At 51.1% G+C, this 27,296-nt stretch overlaps 1 protein-coding gene across 1 annotated transcript; it reads left to right on the top strand.

Moving 5' to 3' along the window:
- The first annotated feature begins 14,519 nt into the window (after positions 1-14,519).
- CALHM3 (calcium homeostasis modulator 3) lies at positions 14,520-18,324 on the top strand. The gene is given in 4 exon segments (XM_008578128.1): positions 14,520-14,806; positions 17,040-17,156; positions 17,345-17,431; positions 17,433-18,324. Coding segments are annotated over 4 exon segments (987 nt in total). The 3' UTR covers positions 17,929-18,324.
- Positions 18,325-27,296: the final 8,972 nt, after the last annotated feature.

Raw genomic sequence — 27,296 nt, 5'->3', positions numbered from 1 at the left:
CGGGCCATAGAGTCAGAGGCCCCGGCGCGAGCGCTCAGCGGCTCGGCCTGCCCGGAGGTGGGGCGGCTCGTCGGCCGGCTCGGTCCCCGCCCGCGGGGACGGACGCTGCGGCGACGTGCGTGGGGCCCTCCCGCCCGCGGGGGTGCAGGGAGCTTCGTCTCCCTCGGCCGCCGCGCTCCCACCCCCGCCGGGCACCTCCCGCGACCGCCGCCCCCGCCCCAGCGGTCGCCAGGATTCCCTCGCTCCGGTTGTTATGGTGACAGCTGCGCCGGTGAATGAGCGTCTTAGTGACACGCGCGCGCCCGCCGGCCCAGATGTGGTCCCGGGGCGCGCCGCGTTCCCGGCTGCCACAAGTTCGGGCGGCGCAGGGGCCCCCGGGGCACGGCTCTGGGAGGCGCGGGGGTGAGACGTCAGGCGAAGACCGGGGCTGCAGAGGTTGGGCTGCTTCCCCTCGGGGAACCGCGGAACTCGAAAACGGGAGGAGCGGTACAGCCAGGGCGGGCGAGGTAGCTCTCATTTACAGTTTCCCTAGCACCAGATACAGGGCCTGGCACATAGTAAAAAGCTCAAGAAAAAAATTTAAATGGGTGAATGGATGATTGAATAAAGGACTTGAAATTAGGATCTGAAGGGGTGCAAGGGCAAGGGCTCAGAACAAGAACCCCAGGCAGTCCTGTTCCTGGACAAATAGCAGTGGGGCCTTTGGGTGCTTATAGACCAGACTCATAAGACTGAGTCTCTGGTCAATCCGGGGGAACAGATCTCAGGGACAAACCACTAGAGAAGCACCAACTCTGAACTGAGTGGTTCAGTCAGCTATGGGGGAGGGGAGCAGGCCACCTATAGCAGTCAAAGAAGGCTTCCTGGAGGAAGGGGGCTTCGGCAAGTGTCCTGTTCAGATGACTCTTCTGTTAGTGTAGCTCAGCGCTGCTACCAGGAAGCCTGCAGGAAGGGAGAAGAATGTCATTCTCCTCCTACCTGGACCTGGGTAGTCTCTTTGTCCCTGCTGATAGGGGTAGAAGACATTCCAAGGCCCCCCTCCCCTCCTTCAGAGAATCAGCCTTCCTGCTCATCTAGTCACCTCTAGCCCCCTGATCCGACTTCAGCAACTCTAATACAGAGTCCAGTGAAGACGTGGATGGGCAACGGGCATCTCATTCAGCCTCTTCTGGAAGGCTCTTCCCCCAAATCTGCATGTGATGGCCCTTCATTATTCAGGCACAGTTTATGTCCTGACCTTCCCTGACCATCCCAAGTAAAGAACCCCCACCGCTCTCAGTCACTTTCCATACTGTTATTCCGTTTTACTTTCTTCATAGCTTTTGTATGGAACTAGTTTAAAGTAGCCTTTCCCCCTTGTTTATATTCTGCCTCCCCCACTAGAACATAAGTTCTGGGATGGGAGAGCACAGGTCAGTCACATTCACCATGGTGCCCTAGTCCCTGGGAGAGTGCCTGGCACAGGACAGATTCTCGGAAATAATTATGGAATGGATGAATCTCCTGCCTGCCAGCAGAAGGACACTGCTGGAATCCCTGAGAGTGGAGCCTTCTGAACCGCTTTTTATTTCTCACCTCTGCCCTCCACCCCCACCCCATTCCAGGCATCACACCCTAAATGTCTGGGACTCCAGGAGAGCTAGAAATATCTGTGGCAGCCGCTTTCTGGGGTCTGGAGGGAGAGACAGCCCTTGACCCTGGCTTCCAGCCCTTGGATGCCCAGGATCACGTGCCTAGCCAGCTGCAGAATGGACATGGCAGGCCAGGGACTGTCTTTTCTATGGGCAATATCTTCCCAAGGCTCACTCCCAACCCATGACTCATGTGTCAGAAATCCATGAGCTCTGAATGGCAACCTACCTCCACATTTGCACACACAACTCTACACCATCTCCCATACTCACTTCTATGCAAGCACCCACACGCACACAATTGCATACTCCCTGAAATCTGCTGGAATGAAGTCACTGTGAGCAGCTGCAGGGTTCAGACCTTTTACAAGTCACAGTAAATAGGAGGACGCTGTATAGATGAGACTAATTCCCCTCGAGTGTGTGTGAAGCACAAGACCCTTGCTAGGATTTGCAGACAGTGGCTGGCATGAGTCTCAGGGCCCTCCCTAGAGTAGTCCTGCCTCTCCCTCATCCTGGAAAGAGAAGCCAGGGCATAGGCAGGGGGCTGCGAGTGGAGGGTGAGGCCCCAAAGGTAGAGGACAGCGGGGATGTCACAGGCCCACATAATCTAAACCTGAGGCTTGGGCAAAACAGGGGAGAGATGAAGGTCAAAGGGAAGAAGGTGAGTAAGAGCCAGAGGTGGGTGCCCACCTAAGCCCAGAGGCAGCCCACAGGCTCTGCACGTCAGGGCAGCCTGATCCTGGGGAGCCCCAAAGAAAGGTGAGAGGCATCAGGGACAAAGGCCAGGAACTGAGGGCAGGACAGAAACTTTCCCTGACTCAAGAAGGTTGAGGAGATCATAGGAGGATTAACAGGGCTGGGACCAGGAAGAGAAAAGGAAGGCATCCTGGTGCAAAATTGAAGGAGGTGTTCATTCTCGGGGTCATGCGGATGTCAACTCTGCACTTGCACAAGCCTGAGTGTAAGGACTTCTGACATGTCACACTTTAGGCCCCTCCCTAGCCTCACCCTAATCCTTCTGGGGAGCTCTGTACTGGGAGAGGGGACATCACTGTTAAGTGTCAACTGGGCGCAGGTCACTGCCCAGGCAGGGACCTAGAGGAGGTGGGTGTGACTGCATGGGACCCAGAGAAGCTGAGCATGACCCCTCTAAGGCATCCTGTGCTCCAGAAATCCTTTCCTGGCAGGGACTGTGGTTAGACCAGGCTCAGAGGATCAAAGAATGCCAGCACCCTCCTTCCCTCTGGGCACTGGGCAGAACCCCGAGCCTTCAAACCATCCTTCACCAAGGCAGCTGCCAGGAGTCAGAGAAGCAGCCTATGTGGCCCCAGGGCCTTTTCCAGCAACACCCTGGGAGGGAGGAGGTAGAAAGAACCTGCCAAGGAGACAGGGGCTGGACAAAGACACTGTTTTAGTGGATTCAGTGGAAGCTATTAATACCCACAAGGTGATGTTCTAGCACCTATCACCATGGCAACACGCCCCCCCCCAGGCAGTGCTCATTGGGGTGGATGTCAGTGCATACGTGTTTGCGTGTGTCCTTGTATGTGTATACGTGGGTGCTGTGAGTGCTCGGGAGAGGGAGGATCACGGGACGGTCTTACAGAGAAACCAGGACTCCGTCCACAGCAGCTCTTCCCCTCTCCCTTCCCTCACCCTGTTTCTGGCTGTTTCCTTCCCCCTTCTCCCTGCCTCCTTCCCTCCCGCTCCCCTCCGTGTCTTTCTCCCCTTCTCCGCACCTTCCTTCTCTGCTTCTCCCCATCTTTGTCACTTTGTCTCCTTGCACTCTCTGTTCTTTTGTTTCCTTGCCCTTGGTCTCCTCCTGCCTGGTTCACCTCTCTCCACCCCTTCTTTCTCACTCTCCACAGCTTCCAGATCAGTTTAAGTCCTGAGTCACCCTGTTGATAGAATAATAGAATATTTGGCTGAGAGTCTACTTTCTTCCTTCCCTGAGCCCCTGGATACTGAGTTCAGAACCAGCCACAGGGATGGCCCCCACCAGGCAGGCAAGAGTGGGGTTCCTGTAGGCCAAGCTGGGCTCCCCTGAACTTGAGACCACCCTAGTCAGCCGCATGACACCTCCCTTCCTGTCAAGAAACTAACCTTAAAATAGGAAAGGGCCACAAGAGTGGCACCCCTCCCATCTCCCAAGGCCCAGCCCATAGTTAATCAAGCTATCAGAAAACCTGGTGAAGTGGTGGGGACTGTCCTGCCTGAACTGCGGGGGTGGCTGGACATGTTGGAGGAAGAGATCCCTGAGTGCCTGATACATAATAGATAATAAATATTTGTTAAATGAATCAATGGATAAAGAAATAGATGAGTTACCCTATCAATAAAGCCACGCAGCCAGCCAGAGAGCTTTGCTGGGACCTGCCTATACTGTCAGCTCCCTTCTCGGCAGTACCTTTCCCATAAAGTTTCCCTGAAGCCAGGCCTCAATGAAAGTTTCTGCTACCCATTTTAGCATGGAATGGGCACCATAATGCCTTGTTCCCAACTACTTTGAGATTCAGCCTCACTGGTTCCTCAGTGACCATTCATTGAGCACCACATGTATGCCGGGCACTGAGTAAGGTGCACTTTCCTTGCTAGCACCATGGGGGAGTCTGTCCTGTGCTTCCATGTACTCCAGTCCCAGTTCCCCACCCCCTGGGCCTCAGGACTCAACACACAGTAGGTCTCACTGAATGCTGCTTGCGTAGCTAGGCAGTTGCCGCAGATCTCCAAACTTTTGTGATTATGCACCCCTAGCAGTAATACATTTTTAAACATGTACCTTAATATATGTATATTTCTTTATTGATAAAGAATATACTATATTATGAAACATACACTAAATAGACACATGACATTAAAAAATAGATCATCTTGCCCTCCTCCTGGGGTATACACACACTCTAGACTAATAATTCTCAGCCTTAGACGTGCATCAGAATCATCTATGGAGGCTTGGGAAGACGTTTACTAAAATGCAGATTCCCAGGTCTTGCTTCAGAGATTCTGGCTCAGCAGAATCTGCTATGGCTCACTTTTTGATCACACCTTGGGAAACTGGCCCATGAGATCACATGTTCTAGCTGGGAGGGTGATGTTTAAAGCAGGCCAGCAGGCTTCCCTGGGGAAAGCTGCACACCACACGGGGACCAGGCTAGCACGGCTGCCACCCCAGCAGGGCTAGCCATATTGAAAGGTAGAGCAGGAGGTGGCTATGAAGGAAGAAGGGACTCCAGCCCCTTCCTCTGCCCCACAGACAGACTGGCCCTCCAGCAGGCAACCCCTGGATCCACGATCAATTGTAAGATCTTCATAGACCCCCAAACTCTTATCTTTGGAACCCAAACCCATCAGGCCAAATGTACTAAATATGCCACATCCCACATTAAACCTAATGTCCTTGCCTTAAACATTTTTTTTTTTTTTTGTCCTTTTTGAGACTGGCCGCACCGCGCTCAGCCAGTGAGCACTGTGAGCGCACCGGTCATCCCTATATAGGATCCGAACCCGCGGCGGGAGTGCTGCTGCGCACCCAGGGCCGCACTCTCCTGAGTGTGCCACGGGCTCGGCCCTTGCCTTAAACATTTTGAAAGGGTTTTTACAAACATTGCTTTTGGTATCATTGGGCTATGAGGAACTCATTGACTTTACAACTGGTTTATTTCTAAGCAATCGTGTATGTGTTGGATTTCTTGCCAAGTGAGAAAAACCTACGATCATCTTCAACTATAATGAAATCTTTATGAATACTATATTTTACAATTAATGAAGTTGATATGACATTAAGTTTTGTAAGCTTTGAAGTGAACATTTATTAATTTTGATTTAGAGGTTTTCCTTTCATAATTTAAAACCAGTAATGTTTTTTCTAGTCTCAAACAAACCTTCTAAAGGAAACCCATAGGCCTAAATCCCAGGCCTATACTGCTGATGGATAAAATCCAGGTCTGAGGCCAAGCATTCCCAAAGTTGAATCTGAAAGGACAGGGAGAGATCCCTGCAAGAAGCAGAAAGAAAAATGCTCAAGTCCAGAAAGAGGGCGGCATGCCCCCACCTGGGAAACTTGTACAGTGACTTAGAAGTCCAGCATCAATTGACCCATCCCAGGGCCACTTGCTCAGATAATTGTGACATGTGAGATTTAAGTAGCACTTACTCACGTGCAGGCCCTGGTCTAAGCATTTCATATGCGTTAGTTCATTTCAGTCTGGAAACTACCATGTGAGATAGTTAACTATTATTATTATTGTTATTGTTTTATTATTATTACTCCCATTCTACAAATGAAAGTTGTGAGGCTTAGGGAAGATAAGTCACTTGCCTAGAAGCTGATGAGTGAAGTGCTGAGGTACAGCCCTAGGACGGTCTGGTCCAGACCCCTGCAATATTGCTCCCGCGCCAAGATGGGATTCCTTCAAGTCCCCAGCCTGAGGGAGACACCTGTTGCAGGAAAGGTCTCCTTGCTGAGTCCTCGAACCAGCCCATTCCTGCTGGAGAGACCCTGAAGACTCCCAGTGGCTTTGCCTCAGCTTTCTGGAAGTTAGCCAGGGAGCACACAGCTGCTAATGAATAAAATAGATTTAAAATAACACTGAAATCAAAGAAAGATGCTCAAAATGGTTGCAATACCCCTGCATCCCTCTTCTCTCATAGGTGTATTAAAAGGCCTTTACTTGGCAGGAAAGCCTTTCCAAGAATGTTACTAAGACCAGAGAATCATAAAGGAAAGTAGGATAAATATGACTACATAAAAATGTAGAACTCCTTTGAGGCAAAAGTTGAAAGACAAATAGGCATCCGGAGGCGCCTCTCTAATAAGCCAATAGCCTTAAATCACACCAAATGCTCCTTATCCAAGACCCAGTGTGGGGAAAAGACATTTCTCCAGTTGCTGCTGGCAGTGTGACATCTCACTTCTACCCGCTTTTCCCCAAGGGGTCCCAGAGGCACACTCAAAGGCGCCTCAGGGGGCGTCTCTTCCAGGTGAGAGCAGCTCAGGGAAAGTTCTCTGTGTGTCCAGCCATCCCCTTCCCTCCCGTCCCTCTCTCTCTCCATTTCTCTCCCCAGCCACCACTAGGCAGCACTAGAACTCCATTTGTCTCTGGCAAACTTTTTGCGGGTGTGTGGGAATGGGAGGCGGCAATCACAACACCTTAAATAATGTTTATAGCTTGCTCTTTTCCTCTTTCAAAATGGAAAGAGCTTTTGGGGGAAAATGTATATATCCTTATAGCTTCCGTTAGCTACTTCGTTCTAAAGAAAATAGGTCATTGAGGACACTGGCCCTACTCTTCCTCACTGAGATGTTCTCCTTGAGCATGTTCACCTCCCTGAGGCCACTTTGTCATCCTTCCTCCTGGGGTCCCCGAAGGGCAGCAGAGGAGCCCTCCCCAACATGGCAAATGGGCCAAAGAAGGCCACACCTGCCCACGGAGTCTCTCAGGACTGAGATGGAAGCTCCTCAAACTTAAGCCAAGTGGCAGTCCTCTGCAGAGCACTCCTGCGCACTGAGGTGCCCCTCTGGCTGCGTCTTGTTACCTGATGTGGGCATCTGCATGTGCCCAGCACCTGGCACTCTGCGGATCCCAGGAAACAGCTGCTGCTACTTGGCCAGAGCTTGAGGGTGTGTAGTCAACATCAGGGGTGTTTCCTTACCAGGCCCTCTGAGCACCTGATCACTCTCAGAGCTGGGACTCCCCAATCCCAGCCCAGGCCTCTCCCACGAACACCATCTTCATCTACCCGACCAGCTGGGTGGTCTCAGAAATCACTTTCATGACTTTGTGAATCCCATGAGTTTGTGAGTATAGGAAAGAGGGGAAAGGGGGTGCCTGATGTCACTTTGACTTCAGCGTGCTTATGGAGTAGAAGTGGAATTCAGAAAATCTATGCAGGTGTCCCCCTCCCCCCAACCAGGGCAACCTGCCAAGTCCCTGCAATTGGTCCAGCATGTAGTGTCGGATGCCCCCCTGGGCAGGATCTCCAGGCCAGAACACCAGCCCCCTCAGCACTGTCTGGAAACCACTCCACTTCAGTTTGGTCAGAAAATCTACCTTTACAGACTGTTAGATGAAAAAAAAAAAAAAAAAAATTGAGGCGAAAATAATAATATAAAACCCAGGCTTATTTGTCTCTTCTGAGAAAAGGAGGAATTAAAATGTATCACGAACGAGAAAAGCTGTTCCACATTCTGTATCCTGTGGGGTGAAAAGCAAAAATTTAAGTGAGTCAGGTTAGAGTTAGAGCCTGACTATTTTTTTTTTTTTTTTTTTTTTTAAAGATGACCGGTAAGGGGATCTTAACCCTTGACTTGGCATTTTTAGCACCACGCTCAGCCAGCGAGCCAACCGGCCATCCCTATATGGGATCCGAACCCGGGGCCTTGGTGTTATCAGCACCACACTCTCCCGAGTGAGCCACGGGCCGGCCCGAGCCTGACTATTTTATCTCCTGTCAATCATAATATTTTAATCCTATTTTTTAAAAAATAACATTTATCTATTTACATATGGAAACATACTTAAAAATCCACAAACCTACTGCCCAGATAACCTCTGTCAATCTTTTAAAAATAGAAGTCATATATACACATGGTTTAAAAAGTCAAATAGCACAGGAAGGTATAAAATGGAAAGAAAGTAAAAGTCTCCCTTCCCAACTACTCAATGCAATAGCTGTCCACATTTCTTATGCATCTTTCTAGCAAAAAGGATATGCACAATACCAAAATTTTTTCACATATATTTACTTAAGACAGAAGGGATGCTACTACGCACAGTATACTAAACTGCTGTTTTCGCCTATCAGCATCTATTAGCGGTCTTTTCACATGAACACACATAGATTTGCTTCATTCTTTTAATGGCCACCATAGATCCCATTCTATGGCTGTGCCATAATTTATTTAAACAATCCCCTGTTGGAATTCAGATTGTTTCCGGTTTTGTTGCCATTAAAACAAAGCTATAATGAACATCTTTATTTATTTTGGCTACTTCTGCAAATCTATCCATAGGGCAAATACAGAACTATGTAATTATTAGGTCAAATAGCATATATATTTAAATGCTTGCTTTAAGTATATTGCCAAACTGTCCTAGAAAAACCTTACAAATTTGTACTCCAACCATCAGTGTATGAAAGTAGCTGTTTCTCTAAGCCTCACCAAAATTGGGTATTAGCAATCTTTTCGTCTCTAACAAGTTGGTAAGTTTAAAAAGGTACCTGGTTGTTCAGATTCCTATTTAATTAAGATTTTTGGCCACGTGTCTTTCTTTTTCTGTGAATCGCCTGTTCACATCCTTTACCCATTTTTCTATGGGAATGTTCATCTTTTGTATTGATTTACATGAGCTTTCTACAAATTAAAGAAAATAGGCTTTTGTGAGGCATGTGTGGCAAATACTTTTTGCAGTTTGTTATTTTTGTTTATTGGTATTTTTGCCCACAGAAGGTTCTAACTTTTATGAGGCCTACTTTGTCCATCTTCTCCTCAACAGCTACTAAATTCCATGCTCTGTCGTGAATAAATTCAAATACATTTTTTGTAGAATTTTTACAATTTTAATTTTTATGTTCAAATCTTTGAACCACATGTGTGTAAAGAATTTTTTGGTGTAAAGAATGAGGCAGGGATTCAGTTTAAGTTGTTCCCAAATGGTTGTTATCCAGTCGTTCCAACGCCATTTGTTAGATATTTCACTTTTTATTTTCATCCTCTCTCAGTCCCTTAGGGGCCACATGGCTCTGTATTGTCACCAGACTGGAGCACACGTAAGTGCCATATTGCTTCCCCCCAGGTCTGCCAGGATCCCACAGAGGCTTCTGTCCTCAGGGTAGCAGAGAATCAGGCCACTTGGAGACAGAGAGGACACTGCCGCCCTGCTAGCCATGAGGAAAAATAGCCTCCCAGTCCTGCAAGAGAAGTGGGACATGCATCCAAAGGCTTCTTTTTAAAGGAAAAAGAAGAGAAAGAGAAACCTCAGGGGCAAGGGTACTCACTATATACCAAATAGTGACACAACCACACCCATATTTCTAAAAACACACACATACACACACTACAGGCATGCACACCTCACACACCCAATATGTACACACACATACACACACTACAGGCATGCACACCTCACACACCCAATATGTACACACACACACACACACACGTACACACAGGCACACACAGGTGCATGCACACACACATGTACACACAGGCACACAGGTGCGTGCGCGCGCACACACACACACACACACACACACAAGCACAATCACTCATGCACAGATACAATGGTACACACAGGCACACACAGGTGCATGCACACACACATGTACACACAGGCACACAGGTGCGTGCGCGCGCGCACACACACACACACACACACACACAAGCACAATCACTCATGCACAGATACAATGAGTTTCTCCAGCAGGGGGCATCCGGTCCTAAAGAGCCCTCTCAATAACAGGAACTCCAAGAATGGTAAAGCCAATGTTTCTCAAATAATATCCAGACTCCTTTTAAAGGAGAGAAATAGTCCGTAAGACTCTGAAGAATATACCTGCAAGACTCCAATTTGAGGAAAACATAAGAAAGAAACCAAAAACTTATTCTATAAAAATCTTCCAATTGCAAGTTAACACATTTACAACTGGTTTAAAAAATCTTTTTTAATTATCAAAAAGAAAATATGAATTTTTAAAATTATCCCAGAATTAAAAGACCATGAGGAACGTAGTTGAAGACCCCTGGAATGGGATAGAGGATTGAGAAAGTCTGGTTTAAGGCATTATCATGCAGCAGATCTGTAATTTAATATCTTTCCATACACGTGAGTAAAATGTCCTTCTGTCCTCTCCTAGCTCGGCAGGCCTGAGCTCCAGGCAACAAAATGTGATCCCCTTTTCACCTGTCCCTTTGTCCCTTATAGTTTTTCCAGTAAAAATATTTTATGATTTTTATTGGATAAATTTTTAAATCATGGGCCGGCCCGGTGGCGCACTGCTACAGTGCGCCGCTTGGGAAGTGCGCGGCGCTCCCGCCGAGGGTTCGGATCCCACATACAGACCGGCCGCTCACTGGCTGAGCGAGGTGCGGGAGCAACACTGAGGGTTGCGATCCCGTTGCTGGTCCCGGTCCGGTACGGGCGCGACACTGAGGGTTGCGATCCGTTGCCGGTCACGAAAAAAGACAAAAAGGAAAAAAAAAATTTTTTTAAATCATTACTATAAAAGTAGGCAATTCAGAAAATACAGATTTTGTTTTTAATGTAAAGCCATCCCCTCCCCCTGAGAGAGAATATTGCTTTAAGTTGTGGTGGGCTTCCTTCCTGTCCTTTTCTTTACTGAAGTGTTTTCTGGTACATACAGGCAAGGACAGCCCAGCTGCAGTCACACAGCACACTACTGTCCCACGGGGTCCCAGGGGACCCAGGCTGACCTGGGGGCTCTGTCTCACCTCTCAGAGGTTGGAGCTGTGAAAAGATTGGCCTGGGAAAGGCCTTAAGCCAATATTCTTCAGAATGTCCTCCCAGAAGCATCGTCTGTTTTTTTTTCCCAGAGACTCCCAAGGTTAGGGGCAGCTGAAGACCCTCGGGCCACCCCACCCCTTCCTGAGACTAGAACAGGAGAGGGGGGCTCATGACCCTCCCAGCCCAGTTCTCTGCCCCCTGCTCCATGCCAGCCCTGCTGGTTCAGGGTTGGGAAGCCTGGCCTTGGGCAGGACAGTTCCCTTTTCCAGTCGGAAGCCTGGTGTGTAACTAAGGCTGAGGCCCAAAAGGAGGATCCCAGCTTCTTTCCTGGCTCTGTCCCCCTGCTAGGCTGTGTGACCTCAGATGGGACATGAAGCCTCTCTGAGACCACACCCACCTGAAAATGTGGTGGTTGTCCTCCGCTGCATTAGACCAGGGGAAGGAAGTGGGCTTGAAGGGTTTCTCACCTTCAGGCTGCCTCCCTCCCTCTCCCCCACTCGAGTCAGGCTGGCATCGCCTCCAATGGCTCTCCCAGCTTTCTCCAGCCCCCTGCCTGTCTTCCCTCACACTGGCAATCCTGTCTCACAGGACCCAGACTAACACACAAATTACATAAAGTAAAAATATAAATAAGACCCTGGTTTCTATCTGTTGCTATCTCATCAGAGGTACAGACTACACAGATAGTTATGAAATTAGCAGGACATAGTTGGGATGGTCTGACTTAAAATACAGGCTAGTGGGGCTGGCTGGTTAGCTCGATTGGTTAGAGCGTGGTGCTGATAACACCAAGGTTCAGGGTTCAATCTCTGAACTAGCCAGCTGCCAAAACAATAAATAAATAAAATACAGGCTAAGTGATCTACGCAAAATGAATTTTGCAGGTCCCAAGGGTCCCTCAAACAGCTGGCTGTCATCTTCCAGAGAGGCTGGCTGAGACACACTGAGAGGCCTGTCACAAGGATTAAGAGGAACAGTGGTTTCAAAGACATACCCCAAACTGGAAGTCGCATGGGCAGGCGTCATGTGGCATTTGAGCGAGCAGCAGTGCCCACTGTTCTTTAACAGCGACTAACACTTCTCCTGAGGGACAGCAGGCAGCCCGGCCAGCACCGTCCACGCCAGGCCCGGCGCCAGTTTAGAAGGACACACACGGCTGCAGACGGCAGACTCTCTGCAGGTGCAGTGACGGGGAGACTTTTGTGCTCTCTATTTTTAGATTTTTTGTAATGATGTATTTAATCAGAAAAAAAAAATGAAGACATGTTCATTTTCTAAAAATTGTCCAAGAGTATGGAGGAAAGGGTGGTCAGCGCAGCTGCAGTCATCAGGGAGAGCTCCGTGGAGACGGCGCGTTAGGGCCTTGGAGGGTAAGATGGCTTCTGAGGGACTCCCCTCACGTACTCTAGGGGGTGGCAGGAAGCTGCATTCATGACCACAAAGACCCGAGGTCTGAAGAGCTCCGTGGAGACGGCGCGTTAGGGCCTTGGAGGGTAAGATGGCTTCTGAGGGACTCACCTCACGTACTCTAGGGGGTGGCAGGAAGCTGCATTCATGACCACAAAGACCCGAGGTCTGAGGAAAGGACAGCAGTGCTGATGCACGAATTTAACTAAGGACACCAACAGGCCCAGGCTGGGTGGAGCAGGCGTCAATGCGGCCAGGGCTGTCCCAGTCGTTGAGGTTTTCCTCATCTCAGAGGTGGCCCTGGGCTGGGAGTGAGGGAGTGGAGAGAAGAAGACTGAGGAAGAGCTTAAGTAGCTGGGGTCTGGATATGTCACCCACCCCAGCCTACCCTCCAGGCCCAAGCTGATTTGTGGCCCCAGGAACAGACCTGTAGGCTCCCGTGGCTGCCGCCACCCCTCACCCCAAGCCGGGCTGCTGATGTCAGGACTGGGGGCCTGTCAGACAGGGGCGCTGTGGGGTGGCAGCAAGCGAGGAGGAGGTAAAGGCAGAAAGAAGCAACAACACAGAGAGAGGGACAGAGACAGGAAGAGAGACAGAAAGACTCAGAAACACACCGAGGGACAGAGAGTGACACACACAGAGAGAAAGGTAGAGTCAGAGAGACAGAGAGGGAGAGAACGCAAGGGAGCGAGACAGAGGCAGCGAGAACTTACAGCTTCCTGGGAGCACACAGGGAAGCAGTGATGGGTCAAGAAGCAGCCAGAGAGAGGACAGAGCTAGCGATGAAATACAGGGTGTCCGAGAGCATTGACGTCACAGAGAGCAAGCATTTGCCATCACTTACTGTGAGCTTAGCACTGCACTAGAAGCTGCAGGAAACAAAAAGGTGTAGGCCCAGGTCCCTGTCCTTGCCAAGTACTACCTAATCAGGAATCCAGCCCCCACACCTGGGAAACATGAATAACAGGCTGGGGCAGCCTCTGCAAGGGCTGGGTGGGAGGTAGAGGCTCCCGCAGGCTAAGATCACCAGGGGTGGCTTGGAGAATGGGATTCGTCTGAGCTGCCTCTTGGAGAGCAGGTGGGAGGATGATGTCAGCAAAGATGTGGAGGGGAAGACATGTCTGCATAAAGCTAGGAGGGTCCTGAGTGCCAAGCCATGGAGGCTGGGGGCCCCTGGTCCTACTTGAGCACAGGAGGGAGGTCGTAAGAGCTGTGCACTAATCAGACCTGGGTCAGCTGGTGGCCAGATCTGGAGGGCGGCAGAATAAGATGGAGGAAGGGTTTGCAGGCTCCCACTGACCTTTCCAGTCCCTTCTCCTGACACCCTCTGTCTGACATTTCTCACCTGTCAGCCTTTGCTCACGCAGTACCCTCCGCCTGGAAGGTCTTCCCCTTCCATGGCCCCTTTCACAGCAAACGCTGAAACACAGTTTAAGACTCTTCTCCAGGGTCTTATCTTCCAGGAAGCCTTTAGGCCGCCTCCACACCCCACCCCCGTTCCTCTCAGCCTGAAAGCCAACATGAAATCTCCCTGGGCTGAGCTGAGTCATGATTTTGACCAAGACCATAGCACATGATTTGGTTCCATCAGCTTGTTTGCCTTACCGCACCCAGAATTTGCCTGTCCCCTGTGGAAGCCCCACCAGCTGTCTGGCCTGAAGACAGGAGGTCTGGGGAGGGATGGACTGACAGGTGGGGCCCATTTGCCTAGAGGTGCTTTGGGCTGGCTGGTCACAGAACAGTGACTCATTCCCCCACGGAGGAGGGGAGTGGCACTGAGGGACAATCAGATTGGGCAGGGGAGCCCTGTAGAAACAACCTGCCTCTGCCCTGAGTCCTTGGCTGGACCCCGGGAGGCTGGGCCGGAGAAAGGGCACAGCCTCCTCCTTATCCCCTCAGGCCCTCAGAAGAGGAGAGAATCTCCTGCAGACACCTGGCTCATTCCCAGCGTGGCCTGGCACTGGCCAGGAAGGTGTCCCAAGCCTCACTGCCCCTGCCCACTCAGGCCAGAGCCATGGATAAATTCCGCCTGCTCTTCCAGCACTTCCAGTCCAGCTCGGAGTCGGTGATGAATGGCATCTGCCTGCTGCTGGCCGCGGTCACCGTCAAGCTGTACTCCTCCTTTGACTTCAACTGCCCCTGCCTGGCGCGCTACAATGCCCTCTACGGCCTGGGCCTGCTGCTCACGCCCCCGCTCGCGCTGTTCCTCTGCGGCCTCCTCGCCAACAGGCAGTCCGTGGTGATGGTGGAGGAGTGGCGCCGGCCCTTGGGGCACCGGAGGAAGGACCCAGGCATCACCAGGTGCGGTCCCACACCACTCAGCAGCCCATGGGCATTGTCAGGGGCTCCCCATCCCCACCCCACAGGCACCACCAGCTGTGCCACCAATAGCCAACCACCCCTCATAGACAAGGTTAGGGCCTCCTCACACCCCCACAGGCACTATCAGGTGTGCCCCCTCCTTTCCCCAACTAGGGATCGTCAGCTCAGAGACCCATTTGCCAGTTTGCACTCTAGAAATTTATTTTTCTTCCTGTCATGTGTCACTTTTTGGTGGCCAGTGCTGTAAACACATGAATGAGACAGGATTCCCCAGAATTATCCAGGCTACGTCTGTCATGCTGGCCACAGATTATAATTCATCACACGTATGATAGGCCATCCATGACACATTCAGCCGTGTTTTGCATGTCGTGAGAGGTAATGATTTTGCTTCAAGGCTGTGTCCCTCTCTAGTAAGTTCCCCAGGGCTGGGACCCCCCACGCATTACTGCGTCCTGGGAGCCTAGCACGCAGATGGGGACCACATCAGAATCAGTGGGTGCAGTTCAGCAACTCGCAGTGCTCATTGGGTGACACTTCACACCAACTCAGTGCCAAGCTCTGCAGAGGGCTCTGAGAACATGGCCTCTGTCCTGGGAGCCTAGCACGCAGATGGGGACCACATCAGAATCAGTGGGTGCAGTTCAGCAACTCGCAGTGCTCACTGGGTGACACTTCACACCAACTCAGTGCCAAGCTCTGCAGAGGGCTCTGAGAACATGGCCTCTCTGAATTCTCACCTGGGCCCCAAGACTGCTCCTTTATCAGACCCATTTTTAAGGATGAGAAACCTAAGGCACAGAGAGGTTAAGAAAGTTGGCCAAGCTCCCACAGCTAGAAAGCGGCACCGCTCAGATTGCAGCGTAGGCTGACTCCGCAGCCCAAGCTGGAACTGCCTCAGGAAGGCATCTAAGTGCTCTAGGTCTGAGCACAGGGGCAAGAGTGGGCTGGCGGGCTTCAGTGCACTCTCAATCTCCTCCTCTCTCCTATTCTTTGATATGGACGGTGGAGGTGTTCTCAAACACATCTAACGTAACTTCATAACAAGCCCCTAGTGCCACCTGCTAACCACTCTGCCCCCCTTGAAAACGCTGGAGCCACCACTGCCTACAATGTATTTATCATTCACCACTGTGTAAGTCACACACATGGACACGCGTGCACACACACGCATACACACACATGTGCACACATGCTGTCACGCACTCGGCACATACCATGTTATGTTTTGTACACAGTCCGAATTAGAAACATCTGCATCCTGCGCATGAGCAGCCCGTTTCACACTCTTGGGGGTCACACACTCCCTGTGATTCAGCCACGCAGCAGGGCTCACAGGCACTGGCTGTGCCTGTGCCTTTTCCTCTGGGATCCAGTGGGTGCTGCTCCACTTGGCTACTGTCCTGTGACCAAGACCCAGTCCTGGTCACTAGAGGAACCAAGTGGGTCAGGAAAGGCACCTGAGGCCAGTCAGAGGAAGGGCTCCCTGGGCGCTGGTGGGGGGGTAGGGTTTGAGGTGCTGCCTTTTGGGAGGGTTACTGGGCAGGGCTATTTTAGTTTAGTCTCCCCCCAAAAGCAGGCTCTGGAAAGAATGTGATAATGAGTGGGCAACTGGGGTTCAATCCTACTGGGGACCCTCTGAGAATACACCTCAGTTGTCGTGCTGACAAGGGTTTGGATCCTTATACTGGCCAACCACCAAAAAGCAAGAGAGAGAGAATGTCCTGCTGAGGATCTAGGACACTGGGGTATTTATCCACCAGGCCCTGCCCCTCTTGGGTTGAAGGCTGATTTGGGGGTTACCTCTCCAGTGCTTCCAGACTACCCCTTTCTGGAGCAGAGAATCTTCCAAAGCCCTCAGGCAAAGCCAGACAGATGCTTGAGGTAAGAGCCCTCAGGCCCTCCACATGAATAGGACAGATGCCTCTGCATGGGCAGGGCACTAACAGTGTCTGCCACAAGGCCTAGAGCAGGAGGAAAGCCAGCTCCTCAGTGTTTCAGTCCTAGGATTCTAGGGTCCCCCAGCCCTCCTTCCTCCTGCCTTCTGCTGCTGAGACCTCTACCCTGGGAGCTGTGGCCATTCCTTCGATGTAAACCCACCTGATATTTCCCAGCCCTCCTGGAGAAGTCCATCTTTGCATCGCCCCCATGGCCTTCCTACTGCAGCTGAGTTCTAGCTGCCCTTTGTGACCCCTCTCTCCTCGGCTCCCAGGTACATGTGCTCCTCTGTGCTGCAGAGAGCGCTGGCCGCGCCCCTGGTCTGGATCCTGCTGGCCCTCCTTGACGGGAAGTGCTTCGTGTGTGCCTTCAGCAGCTCCGTGATGAATGGGTGGGTGGGTGAATGGATGGATGGGTGGGTGGATGGGTAGATGGATGGATACACAAATAGATGAGAGGGTAGATGACTGGATGGATGAGTGGAGAGATGGTTGGAGAGATGACGGATGCAAGGGTGAGAGAATGAGTGGAAAGGAAGGATGGATGGAGGATGGTTGGTAGGATGGATGACTGAATGAGAAAATGGATAGATTTGAGGAAGGATGGAGGGATAAGTAAAGAAAGTAACTTTGGAGCACCTGTGCCCAACCTTGTGCCTCCCTACCCTCCAGGCCATCGGATGGAGTATCACTCTGCTGCTGATTGTTGTGGCCTTCCTGGCCCGCTGCCTGAGGCCCTGCTTTGACCAGACAGTCTTCCTGCAGCGCAGATATTGGAGCAACTACGTGGACCTGGAGCAGAAGCTCTTTGACGAGACGTGCTGTGAGCATGCGCGGGACTTCGCACACCGCTGCGTCCTGCACTTCTTCGCCAACATGCAGAGCGAGCTGCGGGCTCGAGGGCTGCGTAAGGACTCAGTGGCCAGGATCCCTGAGCCTCCAGAGATACCTGAGCCCCCTGAGGGCCTGGACAGCAGAAGCAGAAAGGCCTACCTACGCGCAGTCTGCAGCCGGGAACAGGTGGACCACCTCCTGAACACCTGGTACAACAGCAAACCTCCGCTGGACCTTGCAGCATCCCCCAGGCTCTGCGAGAGTGGCCTCAGCCACCGAGCCCCCATGGTAGCCCCAGGTACTAGGCTGTCCCAGTACACCGATGTGTAGGGACCCCACCAAGCTTGAACAGTGGCAGTGTTCCCACATGAAATCCCCACGCTTCAAGGGTCTGGGAACTTTCAGCCCGTGGGATTCCCCAAGGCAGGCAGCCTAACCCTTGTTGGCCTCCTACCCAAAATAGCCCAAACTCTGCCTAGTTTTGGGGTGTGACTTCCTGTGTGTTTTGCAAGCTAATGTGGACACGATTCTGGGGCTCTTGTCAAATGCAGGTTCTTATTCAGTGCATCCAGGACTGGGCCTGAGATTCTGTGTTTCTAACAAACTCCCCCAAGGTGCTGACATGTTTTTGGTCAGTGGACCAAATTTTGCGTAGTAAGAGTCTAAACAGATCTGCCATGAGTTCTGGATCCTAGATGTCGATTCTAAATAATAATAATAATAGCAGCACATGCTTATATGGTACTTACTATGGTGTCAAGCATCGTTCCAAATTTCCTACATATTAACTTATTTAATCCTCAGGTAACCTAATGAAGTACATACGATAATTAGTCCCATTTTTTAGAAATGAAAACTGAGGCATAAAGAGGTTAAGTTGCCAAGGTCACCCATGCAAGAGCTGGAATTTGTCTGACTCAGTCTCCTCTGAGCTATTGCATTAGCCTGCTGTCTAGATAGTTTTGTTTGTGTATTTGTTTTCAGTCCTCTTGTTGGACTTCCTGCAGCTTCTACTACCAAGGTTCTCGTAGTAAGTTCTAGTAAGCTCTGCTATTTGAGTTCCTCTTGAAAGCACTAGTTAGTGCCTCTTGCTAGCTACTACAGATGAATAGTTTTGTATTTCCCTGTTGAAGGGATTTTTCTGTGTTTGAATGTCAAGAGAGCTGTCCCTCCAACTCCCACCTTCTCAAGTCCCACTGATTCTGTTTTTAGCCAGCCAAGGCTCAGCAGCCTTGGCGGGTACAGGCTGCTTCAAGATGCAGTTCCTCTCTGGGCCCAGCCTTCTGCTCTCCTCTAGCTGGCAGGCTCTGCCACCCTTGCCTTTCCACTCCCTACCATGCCCATTGCCTGCAGCCTGGTCCCTGAGCTCCTGGCCCCTGAACTCTGCATTATCCCTTTCTAAGACTACTCCCTTCCCCAGGCATTGCCCGGGGTATCTATCTGCTGCCCTTAGCAAGAGGTTGTGGGCACCCTGGTGAGGATTTCTCCAGGCTAGGTATGGCTGTGGGGTCTAGCTCAGGAACAAAAACCCCTGAAAAACCAGTGGTAGATCTGCTGGCATCCCAAACAGGAAGGGTTTGGGAGGATCTAGCCTTTGAGGTCCTCTGGGCCTCTGCCCCTCCCTGATGACTCACTCTCCCCCCACTCCCCCCAGCCAACATACACATCCTGCCATAGCCTCCATCAGCACAGATGGTGGCCACAGACTTGCAGATGTGGGTTCACCCTGTGCTTTTCTACTTCCTCAGGGCCCTGGGGCAGTGCAGTGAAGGGGCCCCTGAAGCCCAGCCCCCTCCATCAGGCCATCTCCAGCTCTTGCCAAAGGACCTTGTGACACCAGAAAATCCCTGCAGCTCAGCTTCCCCCCACCTCCTGGCTGTGGTGAGGCCATGCAAATGTCTCAAATGGCACTGGGGTGGGGCACGATTTAGGCAAAGTGTTAGCAACAATTGGGTGGGGAGGAAGGAGGGAGACCTTGGAGATGGCCCCGTCACATGGGTACGCTCCCGGCCTGGGGAAAGGAGGCTCAAGGACCCTGTTTTGGGCTCCAAGGATGTAGCATCCGGACCAGTAAAAAGTCACCAGCTGCAATCAATACTCTTGTCTTTTTATGATGGGCACTTACAGAGCATTTACTGCAGAGAAAAAACTGTGCTGGGGAATAGACGAGAGAATATTAGGGGGACAGAGATGGGTACAGAAATAATGACAATCTAAAGCAAAAAGTGTAAAGTGATGTAAGAGAGGCAAGCCATGTGCCACGGGGATTTAGCAGGAAGAAAAAGGCCTCAAGCTGGGGGGTCAGGGAAGGCTTCATGGTGAAGGTGCCATATGAATGGGTCTTGAAGGATGGGGAGGCTTTTGACAAGCAGAAAGAGAGATGGGGTGGGTGCAGAGCACCTTAAGGGAGGAAACATGAGAACAAAGGCATAGAGTTGGGCTAGAGGCAGAGGACTTGTCATTTTCTCATTCAACAGGTATGTATTGAGTGTCCAGAGTGCCCAGAGAGTAGAACAGACATAGTCCTATCTTAAAGGAGCTTCCAGTCTAGAAGGGGAGACAGGGACATGAGCAAATGACCAAATGGAGAGGCGTGCAGTCCAGCCTGGTCAAAAGTAAAAGACCAGTGGGCGGAGGAGTCCCACCAAGCGATGCTCCCTGAGCCCTGCACCCAGTAACACATTCTCTGGATCCTCTGCCCTTGACAGCCTTGGAATACATCTCCCACGCTCTTCAGTCTGCAGATGAAGTGGTTTTAAACCCCAAAACCTCTTTGCCATTGTCCATCCCCACTACCATTGTTCACATCCCTGCAAGAGTGAGATGCCTGGAACAGCGCATGCCACCCCACCAGGGAGTGAGGGACACAGGTGGGAGGCTTCCACCTGGCTCCTAAAGACCCTCCCCTCCTGGGGCAGCAGTTCTTTAGGGGACCCAAGTTCATTCTCCAAACCTCAGCCAGTTATAGGTTATAGCTCTCCTGATCCTGTCCTGTATGTGGAGCCTCTTCTGGAAGACACGGTGATCAGCTGGGCAGGGCAGAAATGTACTGGAAGCACAGGCTTTGATGTACAAGTTCCCCTTCTCGTGCGGCCTGGAAGCTGTAGCCCCCATCTCTGCCAGCTCTGCAGGAGGAGAGGAAGATGGTGGGAGTCTAGAGGGTTTAGCTCAGGACTTTGACTTTATCCTTCAGGCAAGTGGGGATGAGAGCAAGTGTTTGGTGACAGGGTCAGGAAGAGGGATGATATTTGGGGTTCACCCACGTGGAGGGGACGCCTGAAGCTATAGGAATGGACAGGGCCATCAAGAGAGAGGGGCTTGAGTGAGAAGAGGAAGGACTAAGACATTTAGAATTTTTGGAGGAGTAAGAGGCAGCAAAGGAGAGAAAGGAGCAATCACAGAGGCAGCGAGTCCAGAGGCAGGCGAGGGAGGAGAGAATTTCATGATGGGTGAAGAATGAGCAACATATCCAGTGCTGCTAAGAGACCCAGGAGGAGGAGGACAGAAGGAAAATCACTGGTTATCAGCAACTGCAAGGGCAGGGGGCTGCTGTCCCAGGGAGGTGGTCCAGACCGAGCAGATGGGTGGGTTTCTGCAAGATTCATATAAATCCCTGGGTGCCTGCCATGCCCAGGGTTATAAGGGAAGAGTGGGAGTTTGGGTCCTGGCCCGATTTGTGATACTGCTATGGGAGGGACCTTCAGCATCTCTGTATGGGGAAGGGTACCAGGACCCAAAGTCTATGATGGAAGCAGAGGAGTTGTGTCCACATTAGCATTCTTCCACGTTCAAGGGCCTCACAGAAAATGAGGGAGTTCTCTGCTGAGGGCCCAGCTCTGCCCAACCCTTGGGACCCAAAGTCTATGATGGAAGCAGAGGAGTTGTGTCCACATTAGCATTCTTCCACTTTCAAGGGCCTCACAGAAAATGAGGGAGTTCTCTGCTGAGGGCCCAGCTCTGCCCAACCCTTTGAGGATAAATGAGATGACTTCTTGCCTGTGCTTGATCAGCTCTAATGGGGGAAGACAAGGGGCTGTGGGGTAGGGAGAATGTACCTGAGGGTCTAGAAAAGGCCAATGGCAGGTGGCATGGGGTGGCAAATGGTGGCAGGGCAGAGGTGATGCTGGGCTGCCCGTGGCTGCTACCATGGCTGCAAGTGTTGGACAGCACCAGCTTTCAGCCCTCCCTGCTCTTCCCACAGAACCTCTGAAATAGAGCTCCCTATACCCTCATAAAGTACTCTATCTGCTTCTGTAGAATTGCTTGCTTAACCTAAGTAACTCCATTTGCCCCCTGTCTGACCTGCAGACTACCCCCCCCTTCTGCATGAGAAACTGTTGACCTTCTCATAGAAACAAAAACCATTGCATAGAAACAGGAGCCATACACAGTGAATTATTACATGGGAACAGGAACTATACACAATGAAAACCTGTATGCTTGATTGCTCGAACAGCTCGTGAACTCAGCCTCTGTGAACTAGCTCCCTAGCTTGCTTTGTGCACCTGGACAAACCTGTGTGCCAATGGGATATAGTTTTTGCCTTTAAAAACCCTACAAGACCAAGGCCCGAGGCTGCTCTTCCTTGGTTGCACCTTGGGAGATGGACGCTGGGCAGCTGGAGTGAATAAACTGCCCTTTTCTGCACAAGTGGCGTGTCGTGTAAGTGCATTTCTTGTGGGAGGGTGCCTCACAACACCTCACCCTGGAGGGAAGCCTAGAACCAGATGGCGAGTATTGCCTCCTACTTATGTCTGAATTCTTGCTTCCCCCAAATTTTATCTTGGTCCAAGGCTCACTTCTTTCCTTTATTCACTTATCCTTGTGTTCCTTGTGTTCATTCATTCAACACATTAGTTGAACATCTATTATGCACCAGCCACACTGTGCTAAGCATTGGGAATATAAAAGATGTGGACCTTTAGCCTTTATGGTCTAACGGGAGCCCCACTTTTTAAAAAAAAATTTTTTGAATCGAAATTGATTATACATATTTTTGGGGTTCAACACTGAGATATGTTGATCAAATCAATATTACTTTTTTTTGGGGGCCGGCCCGGTGGCGCACTGGATAGTGCGCCGCTTGGGAAGCGTGGCGGCGCTCCCGCCCGAGGGTTCGGATCCCACATACAATCATACTTATTCTTTAAGCCCCTTGTCCAATCTCTCCCTCTCCCCCTCTCCCTCCCCCTGTCCCCTCTAATCACCCTAGATTTCTTCTCTCCTTCTGAAAGAATAATGGTTACTCTTTTGATTTGTTGCCTAGATTATCTGTCCAATGCTGAGAGGTGTGATCAGGTCCCCAATATTATCATAGAGCAGATGCTTCTTCTGTCACTCTGGAATGGGCTTTGTGGAGAGAGACATCCTCTGCTTTTCTTTACCTCTGCTGGTGACTCTCCTTGTGTCAATGCACTCCAGTGGCTGGCAGACCATCTGCATGGTGGTTGTGGCTGAGGATTCAAAAAGGACCCTCCAAAGAGGGATCCATTAGGCTAAGATCTTAAAGGTGAACAGGAATTTCTCAGGTGAAGAATAGGGGGATCCTATACAAGGACTCGATGTCAAAGAAAAAAAAAAAGAACAGGGGGAGAAGCATTCCAGAATGTGCAAAGCATGTGCAAAGTTCTCGAGATGGGAAGGGGTTTGTCCTGTCTGAGGAACTGCAAGCAGGCTAGTGAGCTGGAGCATAGACACTGGGAGGAGAGGATTTTGGGCTTCAGCCATTGAAAGGAATTAAGTTAGTAGTAATTTAATCAGATGTTCACTTTTAAAAGATCACACTGGCCACAGCTTGGGAGAGGCTTCATAGAGGGCTGGTGTGAACGGCAGAAGGCGGGCAAGAGCCGATGGGGCCAGGATTAGGGTGGAGATGGAGAGATGCAGTGGATTAGAGGTATGTAGCAGGGAGAATGGACTCTGCATGTTCTACTTAAAATGGAATGCCTAGACACTGTATTAGTCAGGCTAGACTGAAATGCAAAAATAGAACGCAGTAAAAATATAACCAAAACGTCAGTGACTTAACCCAACAAAGATATATTTCTCACTCAAGCAAAATCTGAGGTAGGCAAACGGGGAGGGAGATTGGGAAAAAAGGCTCTGCTGCACATGGTCACTTGGAGACCCTGCTGACAGACAACCCCCATCTTGTGATGCCACCCTCAAGACACATGGTATTCCCCAGTAGCACATCCTGAGACAACGAAGCAAGTGCAAGTAGCTCACATGGAAGTTGCTCCCAGGACACTCTGGAAGAAAGAAAAGTGCTACAGGAGAGGGGAGAAACAGCGTGGAGGAGCCAGCCAGTTACCACTGTGGGCGACTGAGCCCAGCCCCACTGGGGAGCTCTGGGAGCATCAGACAGCATGTTTATTCACCGATCTCTGACTACTGTTGGGTGGGGCACTAACTGGGCACCTCCAGCTTGCCTTGGGCCAAGTAATCCCAATACCAGAAAAAAAAGCCTCAGGCAGAGAGTCTCAGGTGTTTTCAGTGAGCAGCCTTTAGACAGCAGAGTGAGGGCTGAGGGGAAGGGGTGGGGCACAGAGGCTTCTGTCACACCTGGCTTCCAGGGTCAGTATCACAGGGAAGACAAGAGCAGGCAAGATGGTGGGCGTCGAGTCCTGTGCCAGAACTCAGCCCCCTGGAACAGAGGCTGGGCATTGTAAGGAAACACATGCACTGTTGGGTGAGCACTGCCGTTTTGCCCCGATATATACACCGCAGTTTGTTTGGGCCGACGCAGAAGAGCATAGCTCTGTATCCTGCCTAGGCAAAGCCCCCATACCTCTGATAACACAGCCTGGCAGCACTCGAGCTGCCTGGGCAGCCTCGTCTCACCGCAGGTTCTGCCTCCTCCACTGCCTTGTTCTCTGGATGCTCCAACAGCAGCAGGTTGAGGGCAGCGCCCACCTGAGCACCACGCACTCATGCTGTCCTACGCGAATTGGGCATTTTCCTAAAAGTACGGCACCCGCTCTCCCCAGGGGCCCCCTTTGCATGCTGCTTTTCATGATACCCCTAATGCCTCCAAGCCACTGGAATGGGGGCCAAGAAAACACTCCCAAGGCCAGGAGGCAAGGGTGCTGGTGAGCATCCCCCAGTGGTGGCTGTGGGTGAGTTTATCCCCACACTCCAAAAAGTTTGAGCAGGGTCATGACATCTTGCTTTCCATTTACACCTAGTTGTGCCCTAGGAGTTACAGGGGTTGGGAGGCGAAGACACCAATCTCTGCTAAATGCAACACCAAAGACCCCTCTTGTAGTAAATAGAACAATGGCCCCTATGGAGTCCACCGCCTAACCTCCAGAAACTGTGACTGTTACCTTCCGTGGCAAAGGGACTTTGCAGATGTGATAAAGTTATGGATCTTGAGATAGGGAGACTATCCTGGATTTCCCAGGTGGGCCCCATATGTTCTTATAAGAGGGAGGCAGGAGAGTCAGAGTCAGAGGAGATGTGACGACGGAACAGAAGTTGGAGTGCAGGGTCTCAAGCTAGGGAATGTGGGTGGTCTCCAGAAGCCGGAGAAGGTGAGGAAACGGATTCTCCCCGAGAGCTTCCAAAAGGCACACAGACTGCCAACCCCTTGATTGTAGCCCATCTAGACCCATTTTAGACTCCTGACCTCCAGAACTATTAGAGAATAAAGTTATGTTGTTTTAAGCCAGCACATTTGTGGTAATTTGTTACAGCAGCAATAGAAAACTAATACAGATTTTGAAAATGCACAACTAAAGTGCAGGAGCAGGGATGGTAATTATTACAATTACAGTTATAATAATCTTGTACTGACAACTCACTGTGTGCCTGGCTCTGCGCTAAAGGTGAAGATGACTCTTCACCTTCATCACCTCATTGAATTCTCACAACAGTCAGGGAGGTGAGCTCTATTTTTCTGCCCATCTCTGGTAGTGAGGCTTTCTGGACTCAGCTGGTGTTCATGAGGCCACCCCCAGCCCCCCAGCCCCACTCTCTCAGGCCCTACTCCTGCCCCTCCATCCTTCAGAAGCACAGGTTCCTAATTCCCCCAGCACATAGAGACAATGATTTCATTGGTATATGACACTGGTGCAAACTGAGAGGATTTGGAGTCATCCATATAGAACGTGGTGAAAAAAAAAACCCATAATGTTATCTTATATAATTATGATAAGAAAAACAAAATACAAAGTATTAGAAAAGATATTAAATACTGAATTTGTATAAAACATCCAAATGAAATCTCCTAAACTTCTCAAAATGAAAAATTTTAGCTTAGTTTGGTAAGCACAACTTTTTAATACAATGTGAAGTTAACAATACAAAATGGAGTTTCTTATGTCAAAACCCTAACCAAAGTAGAGTTGGGGAGGGGCCACATGTTTGCATTCCTGAAATACCTGCACATTTCCTTGTCCCTTGTAAACAGAGCCAACAGAGCTTATCACAAGAATTTCCTCTGATCTGCAGTATTTCAGGGGAGCCTGGGTCAGTGCTGGTTCTTGTTGGTCGTTCAGACACACAGACTCAGAGACCACTAATGCAGTTACATGCACATGTGCACACACAGACACCAGACACGGAGGCCTGAAGCCACAGCAAGCTCACATAGGGCCACACACTAAGGGATGCACAGATCCATGGGCTGTGTGGGTTCTGCCTCAGTCCAGACCCACCCCCATGCCCCAGACAGGAGCCATCCAGTTGGAGCTGGATCTGACCCGCCCTTCTGGGAGAGCTGCAGGCATCAAAGGGGGCCCTTTAAGCCCTTCCCCACCGATGTATCGGTGGAGGGGGCCCTGGTCTGGCTCCTGCAGACACTCTGGATGCCCAAGCTCCAGGCATGAAACCCCACCACCCAATCCCTTTATTTTTGATCTGGGGACATAAAGGTGGGTGGTGGAGCCAGGAAAAGTTTTGACATCCACAACCCACAGAGACAGGCGCTGGACACAAAGGCAGCCACGTTATGCTCACAGGCCACAGCTCCCTGCCCAGGCAACCTGTCAAGTTCAAGTCCTCTGACTCCAAACCCAGGGCATTTTCCTCTAAGCCATGCCCTCATTAGCACTACGCCCCTCACCACTGCCATCCCCCCGTCACCACCACCATCACCAGCCCCACTGCAGCCAACACTGTTGCTGCCATCAGCACATCATCATACCATTATTATCTGAACTGATGGAGGAGCTGCTGGGATCCTGACACGGCTTTGGGAAAGACCCAGTGGGAAGGGCAGGGGAGGGTGACATGCTTCCTAGGAGCCCAGAAGATGAGTCTCAGAAGCTGAGGCCCTGCAGCAGCCCTGGACTCTCCCAAACTCCAGCCTGCTGGAGACAGTATCATCCCAGCCTGTGCCCAGCCTGCCCTCTCCTTCCTCTCCCTCCCTCCCATACCCACAGAGAGCCGGTCCCCATCAGGTGTGGCCCTTCCTAGTGCCGGAGGCAGCTGCGGAGAAAGAGAAACCTGGGAGGGCTGGGGAGGGAGGGGCACAATCCCGGCTGCACCCACAGGATTGGCCACACTGTGCCCTCTCGGCCAGCACCTGACCAGAAGGTTCCTCAAAGTGACAGTGACCTCAGTCACAGCCCTGAGCGCTGCCAGTCCCAGCCAGGAGGACCCAAGTCATGAGGCAGGCACCCAGTGAGCAGCGTGGGCCACCTTTGCCACCGTGGTGAGGTGGGGAGAGGCCACCGGGCCCCGCGGGGGGCACA

This window comes from Galeopterus variegatus, unplaced genomic scaffold (assembly GCF_000696425.1).
Source record: "Galeopterus variegatus unplaced genomic scaffold, G_variegatus-3.0.2 Scaffold1634, whole genome shotgun sequence".
NCBI classification, from domain to species: domain Eukaryota; kingdom Metazoa; phylum Chordata; class Mammalia; order Dermoptera; family Cynocephalidae; genus Galeopterus; species Galeopterus variegatus.
Note: the sequence above shows the minus strand (reverse complement) of the source record. Positions and strands in the feature narration are given on the sequence as shown.